We start from the raw sequence: 12041 nt of genomic DNA, 5'->3' as shown, positions 1-12041 counted from the left end.
TACGGCTGGATTAATATGCGATGGATAAAAGCTCTGTCAAAAACGTTCTGATTTTGTTTTGATACTCCTGTACCTCCTTCTACCCGAGGGTTAGCAGTTCAACCAATGTATGTGCCGTATGACTGGCATCCTTAATGATGCATGCACATACACCTTTGCGAATGGATCTAGACTGGAATGATAGATTGATTATTGTGATGGTAATTATGTACCGTTGATTCTCTGAGTTGTCCAGATCACCCTCACAATACAATTGCATTCAACCCTTTGGTGATGATGTTATTCCCCGAATTTACAGAAGGCAGGGGTATTTCCACACATTTACGTTAACGGGTTGTGAGGGACAATATTCCCTGTAGCCTCAATGGTATTATGTCTTGTTTGATTTATTTCGTTGAGTGTAATCGTCATTTTGTCCTTCCCTAAAAAGGATATGTATTAGGGGTAAACACTCTGTGTCACCATTTTCTTAAAAGCGGCCTGCTCAATTCGAACAAAATTTGGTAAATATCTTCCATAGGGTAATGTCAAGAACTGGTTAGGTTTTGGTAAACATCCCACTAATATCAATTAGCAATTTACGCAATTAATGGTTACATAATTAGGCTATATCTCAAGAATGCACTCCTTAAATTTATTATAACTTGTTACATACATATGTGATTCCAATGCGCATCTGTCCTGAAAAGATTATTGATGTAGCTTGTAGTTGTAATAAGTTATTGACATATCTTCGGCAATTAGACGTGGGGGCCACAAACAAGAAAGTTGTTGTTTCTGGTCAGAAAACGTTGTCTAAAAAGGTGTGACAACGCGAATTGTTTTTCAATTGTTCATGATTAGTTCTGCAATTGTCCTCCCTGAAGTAGCAATTAATGTAGGAAGAGTTATTTTGTGTTTCCTTTGGATCTGTTGTCTATATTGTCTGGACAAAAACAAGAAAAAAGATCAAAGTGGGGTATTTAAGTGATGCACACTGACCAGAAAACTATTATTTTTTGGGTTGGCCTGACTTGACATACGGACTCCAATGTATCAAAACATTGTGAAGGCAGACAACGCTGTTGACGTTAGTTTTGATTGACACTTTTGCCATTTTCTGTTTTTTTCATTGACCACTCTGGTTTGCCCCTGACATCGGCGATTTTAAAGATTTTAGCTCAACATCTCTCCACAAATTATGACAGTTTGACAGAGTACCTATACAAAGCGGTGAATAACCGGTTCCAGTATGAGTAAACGACATATAACTCATTTCTTTTCTCCAGCTAGTAAGCCAGGTATGAGTGATGAAATGATGAACAACCTGCTAATAGCAACTAGGCAACCGGCAACGTTTCAAATGTGGTGGTTTCAAAAAATCAATCGTCTGAGTCTGGAAAATCTAAAGATGTAAGATTGTCACGATGGCTTGAACAATTTGAGTGGGTAAACATCCATACCAGTGAAAACAGCAAGTACCTAATAGATTGCAGTATTTACAGAGTATGGTGTCAATATTGCAAATTCTCGAAAGGGAAATCTGATCTTTGGAACGGGGAAAATTGGTTGAAAAACAAACATAATAATAATAAGTTTATTGCAAATATGCTAAGGCCTCAGCCCATCGCACAACAAAATATACAAAACAAGATACAGAGAGTGAAAGAGTTACAGACAACTTTAATGGAACACTTCATTTAGGTGACACACGTTCGAGCAAATTCAATTGACGGCGACACTGATAGAGCTATACAGGAGTATGAAATGGTGTATATGCGACGAGTAGACAAACCTACTTGTAAACTTAAGGCGAATTTAGAGGTACAGAAGGAAGTTCACTGAACACGCACATGCCTATGGTGGTGTTAAAGCGACAAAAACTGTATGTGACAAAGGTGATGGACAATTGTTCAAATACCAATAATTAGACATTTTACAGTGGTTGATATTATCCCCAACAGTACAAAATAGGTTGAAATCGTGATCGCCATTGAGGGCGCAGATTTTTGGGTGAAGACCAAAAGATTCATTTGATTTGATCTATCCTGTATACAACTACAAAATAATCCGTTTAACTGCAGGTGATGCAATACTGTTCACGGGGATATTATAATAATATAATGAAATAGTGTAAAACATTACATGTATACTAATAAATTGAACGTACATATAATATATATATATATATATATATATATATATATATATATATATATATATATATATATATAAACATTACAGTTTGTGTCGGAGTTCTAATTCTAAGATTATCGATTTCCTTAAAACACGAGGGTGGACCCCAACTTGTAACTATCTTTTGTAATTTCAAAAGAGCAGGAAGGAAGTTTCATATGGCAAAAATCAGAGAGGTTTAAAAAATCAGATCTTCAGTGAAATCGTACCCGAGGCGCATGCTACCTTTAAATCCCACCAACAATGCATTTAACATATTATTGAAGAAATACCTCTTCATAGATCGATGTTCTTGCTGACATTGTTCAGGCTGTTGGAGATACGTTAGAAGTCTACGTAGATGGCGGTATACGACAAGGTACTGATGTATTGAAAGCATTAGCTTAGGGTGCCAGGCAGGGCAGTGTCCATTGGTCGACCAGTATTGTATGGATTAACATTATAAGGTATGAGACCAATTCAAATTCTAACAAAACTAGCGACGATCTGTGAAAACATCTGAAGCTGCTTCGCGATCTTTAAATGTATTGTTTGTTGAAACATACCCTTTCTTACAGAAGATATGTTAAGAATAAACATCAATATTTTCTGCTAACGCTGTTATCAAAATAAGTAGGGCTTTGCAGGTTTGAAGAAATGTTAAGTTAAAATGTACACATACAATATGTTTAGAGATTTTATATTCCAATGAAGAAGTTCTCTTGAGAAAATCCGCCACAATTATTTCACCTTGCACTCGACTTTACACGAGGAAAAGTAGTTCAAATATAAAGTAAGTTTCCAGTTTCAAATGAGATAAATATTAGCTTGTCAATTTTGTGAAATTGTAAACATTTTCATCTTCTCATCCTCCTCCTCATCATCTAGGGAGCACAAGGTGTCAAACAGGTTCTTCAAATTCTAAGAGATGAACTAAGTACATCAATGGCTTTATCAGGTGGGTTGTTTTAAATCTGTTGGGTGGTTTTCTTAGCATGGATAGCTCTTTGAGCGATGCAATCTATCAGTATCAAAGCATGTTACACTTATTATATATAAAAAATAAATTGGATGTGAAAAGCTTTATAGAATATGGTAAGGCAAATTGAGGTACTTTTATCTAGAAAAACCACATGGTCGAAATGCCTTACGGAAGGCACTAAATTTACATTCGCTTTACTTTGTTTTTAGGATGCAAGAAAATTTCTGAAATTACGTCTTCACTTGTCAAGAGGAATCCAGGTTTATCGAAACTGTAAATCCAACGAAGCCTGTGGACGACAAGGCAAGACGGGCAAAGTAGTCGATATAATCATTGCGATCAACTATGTATAAGATACTGAAACAGTGTATAACAGGGATATTAAATTTTGTGCCTTTTTTTAGTGTTTTGTATAACTTATTAGTTCTTTACACTCGGTATCAACATATAAATAGTAGGATTCTCACAACCAAAACAAAAAATACATGACAACAGTAATTGTCCACACGATTATATAATGTTCCACATACATACATACATACATACATACATACATACATACATACATACATACATACAGAGACAGAAAAACGTCAATAAAAACTGCGTGAGAGAATACATTCTATGCTTAAATAATTTAATGGGTTCATTGCAAATTATTTTGAGTTTGAGGTCTAACATTACACCCCAGATTCTTGATGCCTTTTAAAACAATTCATGGAAATGCCTGACTGTAACTTCAATTTTTACAAGGGGAAGTGCCAGAGGAAAGGTAAGCGTTTTATACAAAAGGTTCTAAGGGGAAGGTTATACTTAATACGTAATTGGCTACGACATTTTTAGTTTTTTTGGTCAAACTTTATATGTGTAATGTTCAGAAGCTCTTGGCTTTCATGAGAAAACAGTTGTTTGTGGTATGCTTTGAAATACTTTAACTAATGGAACACTAGTCTCAATTATGTCATGATTTGAAACATTTATCTTATCATTATACACTTCTGTCGTATTTACCCACGAAGTATACATGTACATATTCTAATGTGTATGATTATCATTACCTGGGATTGAAATTTGATTCTTTTGATCCATTTGTAGTTTTTTTCGGTGGAAATTTGCATTGTGTTTGGGCCGGTAGTCGATCGATCACCAATGTCTAATAAAGACAGCATATACGTGTAGAAGAATTGATGAAGCATTGGCAATTATGTTCGTCAAATATCTTATAACGGAACGATCAGAATTTATGGCGGGGGATGGGCGGACCTGAGGAGATGTGGAGGGGGGGGGGCTGAATAATAAGGGGGGATGAAATATTTTATTCATGATTTGAATCAAATTAAACCTCAGAAGTGATCGTTTACCGAGTACATTAGCAAAATTGATTTTATTGTGGCTTCGCCGAAATCAGCTCATATTCAATGATGCGCTCATCAGTGACTGCCATGAGAATATGTTTGTGTGTACTCTAATCTCTCCCCTGTCTGTCTGTCTCTCTGTGTCTGTTTGTTTGTTTGTTTGTTTGTCTGTCTGTTTGCCTGTCTGTCTTCTATCTGCCTGTCAGTCTGCCGTCTATATGTCTGTCTGTCTGTCTGTATGTCTGTCTGTCTGTCTGTCTGTCTATTTGTTTGTTTGTTTGTTTGTTTGTTTGTTTGTTTGTGTTTGTTTCTTGCTTTGTATGTTTGTTTGCTTGCTTATTTATTTGTTTGTAACTCTGTTTGTAAATCTGTGTGTAACTCTATCTGTTCCTGGTCTCCCTATATAGACACGGTGAACTTTGAACACGTTACTTCAATATTGACCTCGATAAAACAAACATATGTTTGACCCCGATCAGTCTATACCCACAAGCACAACAAACCACAAACATGGCAGCAGCAGAGATGATGGTTTGTGTGGACGATTTTGAGGAATACGCTAAACAACACCTACCTTACAATTCATGGGTATTCTACAGCTGTGGTGCAGATTCTGAAGATACACTTAGAAGCAATAGGACTGCATATGGAAGGTGAGAGGTTACATTTCATTGTTTACAAAGAAAGACAATAAAGAATCCCGACATGTTTGGAGTAAATAGTGTAACCACACATATACACTAGTACGGATTGCCAACGACACACATACAAGCACACTTTTAACATACATACATACATACATACATACATACATACATACATACATACATACATACATACATACAAACATACATACATACATACAAAATGTACATACATACATACATACATACATACATACATACATACATACAGGCAGTGCTTTTATAGGTAAACCCACATTCACCTGGATACAATGAGAATCAATCAGCGGTGTATGCCCGATTGTCATTTACATGTCTTCTATATCCATGCAAGGTGTGTGTACCTCAATATGTTGAGCCTGCATACCACTTTTATCTTTGTTCACTCGCTTGTCACACCACTCGTTACCAAAAATGACTGATCCTGTAAACTAAGGACCCTTGTCCCTGACCTCTACTTCATTTAGAATCCGCGAACACATAATTCCCAGCAGCCCTAGAAGAATTTAACGTACTAAATGAGAGACAACAAGATCGTAGCAAGCGGCGGTCACGTGAATCACAACTGATCATTACAGTCGGCGATCTGAATAACCTTCCAAACCACAAATGCGCAAATGGCAAATTAAATGCATCGCAATAATGTTAAGAGAACCCCCGGTATATTTGCATAGGTATGCTAGCAACAACCATTAGCAACTACCGAATTCCAAATGCATATTCAAGAGAATACGTTTTAAATAAATACACAGAAAGGTGCTTAGAATTTAATCGCATTGCTTATACCAACAGCCACCGTCAACGTCAACGTCATCAGGCATGGGCCGGGTGAAGGGTAAAAAAATAATAATTACCACCACAGCCAAAACTGTAACTGTCATAATTGGTAGCAAGTAGAATACAAAATACATACCTATAAATTCCCTATTTAGTGTTTGCATTCACCTTGAGTTATATATAGTTGTGCAGTCGGCTTTCTTTCTAAGTTTGTCTTTTGATATAGAATATCAGATAAAAACACAATACGCATAGATATAATTCACGCTTAACGTGAATATTTAGTATGAGATTATTCGATGTACATCCGAATACAATATTTTAATACTATTCTGGATTGGTTGAAATAGAATCCACATTGAATAAAAATCCATACTTAAAATTATGAATAATTGCGGGGGGATGCTGAAAAATATGGGGCTACGAAGGGGAGGCCATGACTACTCCGATAATCTGAAGGGGTGTAGGTTTGAACTATTTTATTCATGTTTTGAACCAAATTAAACCTCAGAAGCGATCGTTTACTGAATACATTTGGAAACTTTATTGCATTACAGCTTTGCCGAAATAGGCTCATATTCAATGATGCGCTTATCAGTGACTGCCATGAGAATAATTATGTTTGTGTGTGCCTTAGGGAGCCGTCATTATTTATGAACGGGGGGGGGGTCGGAGGAATTTAGGGGGGATCAAAAATTGGGGAGTGAAAGGGGGGTTACCCACAAATTAGGGAGTGAAAGGGAGGGGGGGGGTTACTCAAAATTTTACATGTTAAAATAGCACCAGAACGTATTCCTTTAGTCCTTGAAATTCAGGAATCTCCAGGACTGGAGGGGAAAACCCCCTCCCGTACCCACATCCACTTGGCTCCCTCAAACTAAATAAGCTGCATACATTGTTACCCCTTCCTCTAATGTTTGCAGCACACCATTAACAGCTAACGAGTTATGGTGACGGTAAAATGGTGAGGGGGGGAGGTATTAAAAAAAATTGTGTCAAGGGGGGGGGGGGGTTACGAAAAAAATTCAAGCCAGCTACTATTCCACATTGAATACAAATCCATATTTTACCTTCTGAGTAAAATTACATGAAAACAGTCAATTGTTTAAAATAACATTGTAAACTTTGTTTCTTGAAATAAACTTTATTACACTACTCAGAATTAAAGGTATGTTCATAACTGTCACCTTATATGAGAACAGTGACTAAGGGAATCTGTGCGTGGTTCTATGGATTTACAGGATCATCAAGTCATCATCAACGTAAAAATATGTAGGGAGGAATGAATATAAAATGACATCATTCCACTCTAGGAAATCAACAATTTGTACAAATACAGGTGTTAGAATAATTGTGCATGACATATATGCATTATATTCCTTCATTTTGGTAGATATCTCCTGAAACCACGTGTGTTAAGAGATGTTTCAACAATTGATATGTCCACGACAATACTTGGTTCTAAAGTTGACGCACCGATCTGCATAGCACCATCAGCACTTCATGGTTTGGCACATCCTGATGCAGAATCAGCAACAGCTACTGGTGAGACTTCATTTGATATTCATGATGACTAGAGGTAGGGACTTAATAGACAACATTTGGGATTAGTCCTGTCTCCACCTGAATCAATTCGAATTTTTTTTCAATTGAACAGAAACTGGTTTCTCATGAGAAATTGTTAGCAATGGCCATGAATCGATATTTCAAATATAGCTGCCATAACTAATAATTTCAAACACTGTGAGGAACCCACAATGATGTCATGTCATTCAACATACTGGTTGTCTAGTAATGTAATACTTAGTAATCTCAAGATAGAGAGTAATCTTAACTTCAAACAAGGGCTTACAGTGCTTGGTAATTTAGTGAAAATTTTCACTAAAAGATGGAGAAAGTTTGAATGTCAATTAGAAATGCATCTAAATGTTAAAGATATAGGTGACAAAGAACCGATTTCGGATAAATTCAGATTTCCTTGTAGGAACAAAGCTATTGTTAGCTAAAACTTTTGAATTACAATTTATGTTTGATAAGAATGAATGTGTTCAAAAAAGGAGACTTGATCACAAACTAGGAGAACATTAGTATAGATAATAACTAAACAATTAATCAGATTTTTCTAAGTATGCAGATCCAGCTGCAGTGATGTAAAGGTACCATTGTCATTGGAAAGTCCAATTTAATGAGTGAAGTCGACAGTGAGTTAACTCTATCCTAGCTGCAAACGGTACATTTGTTTCATGAAGGAACGAAAGTTACATTTTCTGAAAATTTCTCAATTACTTACAAAAAGACATTGTACCTTTAAATCTGGGTCAATTTTTGGGGGTAGAGTAGTGAAATATTCAAAACTTGTGGTTTGGCTTGGTTTTGAATCAAGCATCATGTTAGTTTGACTTTCAAAGATGCCTATATATGTCAGTATTTGGATTCAAGTTTAGTTATGCAAGTTAGGTTACAAAGATTACCATGTATGCTATCATGTCATGTCTTCTGACTAATTATGTTATATTTATATAAATTTAATATGTTGTGATACATGAAAGCACTCGGGTACTGTAAAATACAAATTAAATCACAGGGCACTGTTATGTTTACGAAAAAACAAACAAACAATAATAACAATAACTAAATAAATAAATAAATAAACAAACAAACAGACAGACAGACAGACAGACAGACAGACAGACAGACAGACAGACAGACAGACAGACAGACAGACAGACAGACAGACAGACAGACAGACAGACAGACAGACAGACAGACAAACAAACAAACAAACACACAAACAAACAAACAAATAAATAAATAAATAAATAAATAAATAAATAAATAGATAAATAAAAATAATAAAATACTGACAAGCATCAAGAAGAGAGTAATTCCAAATCATTACCAAAAAACAAGAATTACTACATGTTTTCCTATATGCGAAATGGCTACAAAACCCACAAGGGATGTGACTAATCCCTACCAAATGCGAGTAGTATATTTGCAAGTCATGAAATTATTGCCGATTTTACTTCCGATCACTAAAAATTCGTCTTTCTAGAACAAACATGCTTAGAACTCAAATATTTGACAAGCGCAATTGACGTCATAGTCAAGGGGGAGGCAGCAATTCTGACGATTTCTAAGCCTTCACCATCTTGCATTGAAACATTTCGTTAGATTACCAAAAAACTCCCGGGTATTCAATTTGAATGGACCAATCACATCACCCGATTTAATCACTATGACTGTGGCTGTTTGTCGTACAAGGTTGGGAATACCGCCACTAATCAAAATATAGGAACCCGGAAGTGCACGCATTTACTAAACATGACACACTGAAGATGGATTGAGCTACTTAATTGCAAGAAATACATCAGAAATCGGGTATCTGAAAAAAAAAAGTTTGAAAAAGTGGTCAAGTTACAATTTCAAATGGTGAGTTGTGAAAGGTGTGTTTTCCATGTAAGAAATTGTAATGTTGTTTATGCGTCGTATTACTTATTTTTCAGCTGCTGCAGATATGAATACGATAATGATGATGAGTTTGATGTCTAACAAATCTATGGAAGATATTGTTGCAGAAAAGCAAAATGGAATGAACTGGATGAACATATTTATGTGGTCTGATCGGGAAGTCACAATAGATGTAGTAAAACGGGCTGAGAATGCGGGATTTAAAGCCATTGCTGTTTCCGTCGATGTCCCACAGCTGGGCGTCAAAAGAAGATTGAAACAAATTGGAGGAATGTTACAACTGTCTGGTGTAAAACTCGGAAATGTGGAACCGTATTTTTTGAAGGTATTGAAACTTTTTTAGTAGAGTGTAAATGGTGTGATCAGATAAGTCGACTTTTTGGATTAGCAAGTTAATATAGCACTGCTGAAATAACCATATTGAGACTGAACATGCACCTAAGGTTGCCACAACTACTTAGGCACATTCAAAAACTTAATACTAATATAAGTACTTTTGTATTCATGAAAACAGTTAGATATTTGTTGTTCTACCTTAGACATATCACTTTGTTGGTACATATCCTTAAAGCATGTCCGCAAAGTTTTTAATTTTAATGATAAATTTGCGTAATTATTTTTGGTAATTAGGCTATATCTTAAGAATGCGTGCTTCAAGTTCAATATAATTTGGTACATACATTAAACATAACAACGCGCATAAGTGTTAACATTCAATATAATTTGGCATATACGTCAACCATATTAAGGCACACATACCCCTTGGCATATTTTTTTAATGATTAATGTGCATAATTAATAATTTTCTGTAATTAGGCTATCACTTCATAAGAATGTATTACAACGATCTGTGTAGGAGGGGAAATATATGGGTTGGAGTCATTCAGTTTAAATCTGTTCTATCTAAAATATATCATTGTAATTGATCAGTTTACTCCATCAATAATACATACATTGCGTAATATCTAATAGTATGTTTTAGTTTACAGATTCAAAAGATAAAATACCAGGTGAGCTTGTTTTAGGTAATCCAGCCTGTACATGGGAGGATATCAAATGGTTACAGACAATCACCAAACTACCAATAGTCTTGAAAGGTATTCTGGCCGTTGAGGACGCTGTGTTGGCAGCCCAATATGGTGTACAAGGAATTGTTGTATCTAATCATGGTGGCAGACAATTAGATGGTGTGCCAGCAACGGTAGGTAAAAATATGAATTGCTTGCATCGGTGTGTTGTATTATTGTTACGTCAAGTGTGCTGTTATATTGTTTCAGTTCGGATTTATATATGCATGTATACATTTAACATGCCCTAATCGTGTCCAAACGTGTATTTTGGCCGGACAACAGAGGGGTAATGACATAATATTATATATATATCATTGCAGTTTGATATTATATAAACATAAGTGATATGATTTAGGGTAACTGAAATCTAGGACATATGTTTTTTGTATATAATTTTATTTAAATCAAAACTATTATAATGCAGCATATTATGGTTCATGAAAATGTATCCGTAAATTAGCAATAATTCTGTCCATAGATCGATGTTCTTGCTGACATTGTCCAGGCTGTTGGAGATACGTTAGAAGTCTACGTAGATGGCGGTATACGACAAGGTACTGATGTATTGAAAGCATTGGCTTTGGGTGCCAGGGCAGTGTTCATTGGTCGACCAGTATTATACGGATTAACACATAAGGTATGGCGACAAATAAATATTCTTTAAAAATAATAACCATGGATAGTGACAAATTTTGAAGCGTCCTCGCTAACTTTAAATGTATTGCTTGTTGAGACATTTCATTTGACACTCTAAACAAATATAAGGTGTGTTTTCTGATATAGTATGACGTAATTATAAGAATAAGTATCGCTGTACTTGACCAACGATACGATAAAACGTATACTTATAGTTTCATTTGTTTGGAGATATAACATTTCAATGACTCAGAATGAAATCTCTCAAAGGAAAACGTCGCAGTGTTAGTTTGACTTTACTAGAGGGAAATGTTGTTTAAACCAATTTAGTATTACAAGGTTTGAATTGATATTCTTTTAAAGTCTGTTTAGGTGTGCTAAACATTACTTGTCAATATTATAATATTGCCGCATCCTCATTATTTAGGGCGCAGAAGGAGTCAAACAGGTTCTTCAAATTCTAAACGATGAACTCAGCACAGCCATGGCATTATCAGGTGGGTTTTTTAAAATCATTTTAAGGTTTTGTTCCTATATCAAAGCATGTTGCACAAATTCCAAAATAATTTTGTCGTGCAATGGACTGCTTTATACGATATGGTAAGGCAAATACAGGTGTTTTAACGTAGAGAGACAACATGTTTTGGACTCAATGCCAATGCAAAGTTACGGGAGAAAGCTTAGGCTGAGAGTCTGGTACATCAGTTAACAAATATAGTATTACTGACTGTTGATATATTTACATCATTTCATTTTACCTGTTTACTTTATTTTTAGGATGCAGCAAAATTTCTGACATCACTCCGTCACTTCTCAAGATGACTCCAACTTCTTCACAACAACTGTAATACCAATAAATGGACGAGTGGATAAAATATTCAATATATTCATTTCAACTCACAGTATAAGGACA

General features: G+C 35.5%; 1 protein-coding gene across 1 annotated transcript; it reads left to right on the top strand.

The window, feature by feature from the left end:
• Positions 1-5001: 5001 nt before the first annotated feature.
• Positions 5002-12041, top strand: LOC144450709 (2-Hydroxyacid oxidase 2-like). Its single transcript, XM_078141377.1, has 7 exons — positions 5002-5144; positions 7345-7496; positions 9458-9747; positions 10405-10623; positions 10971-11129; positions 11556-11625; positions 11906-12041. Exons 1-7 carry the CDS (start codon positions 5002-5004, stop codon positions 11974-11976), a joined length of 1104 nt encoding a protein of 367 aa, XP_077997503.1. The 3' UTR covers positions 11977-12041.

Source organism: Glandiceps talaboti, chromosome 20, assembly GCF_964340395.1.
Source record: "Glandiceps talaboti chromosome 20, keGlaTala1.1, whole genome shotgun sequence".
Lineage (NCBI taxonomy): Eukaryota > Metazoa > Hemichordata > Enteropneusta > Spengelidae > Glandiceps > Glandiceps talaboti.
Note: the sequence above shows the minus strand (reverse complement) of the source record. Positions and strands in the feature narration are given on the sequence as shown.

What these genes read in the sequence shown, in the direction of transcription:
- LOC144450709 (XM_078141377.1), top strand. Translation starts at nt 5,002, where the DNA reads ATGGCAGCAGCAGAGATGATGGTTTGTGTGGACGATTTTGAGGAATAC. An exon ending in TGGAACCGTATTTTTTGAAG is followed by an intron (nt 9,748 to 10,404) that starts GTATTGAAACTT and finishes AGTATGTTTTAG; the next exon opens with TTTACAGATTCAAAAGATAA. An exon ending in TATACGGATTAACACATAAG is followed by an intron (nt 11,130 to 11,555) that starts GTATGGCGACAA and finishes CTCATTATTTAG; the next exon opens with GGCGCAGAAGGAGTCAAACA.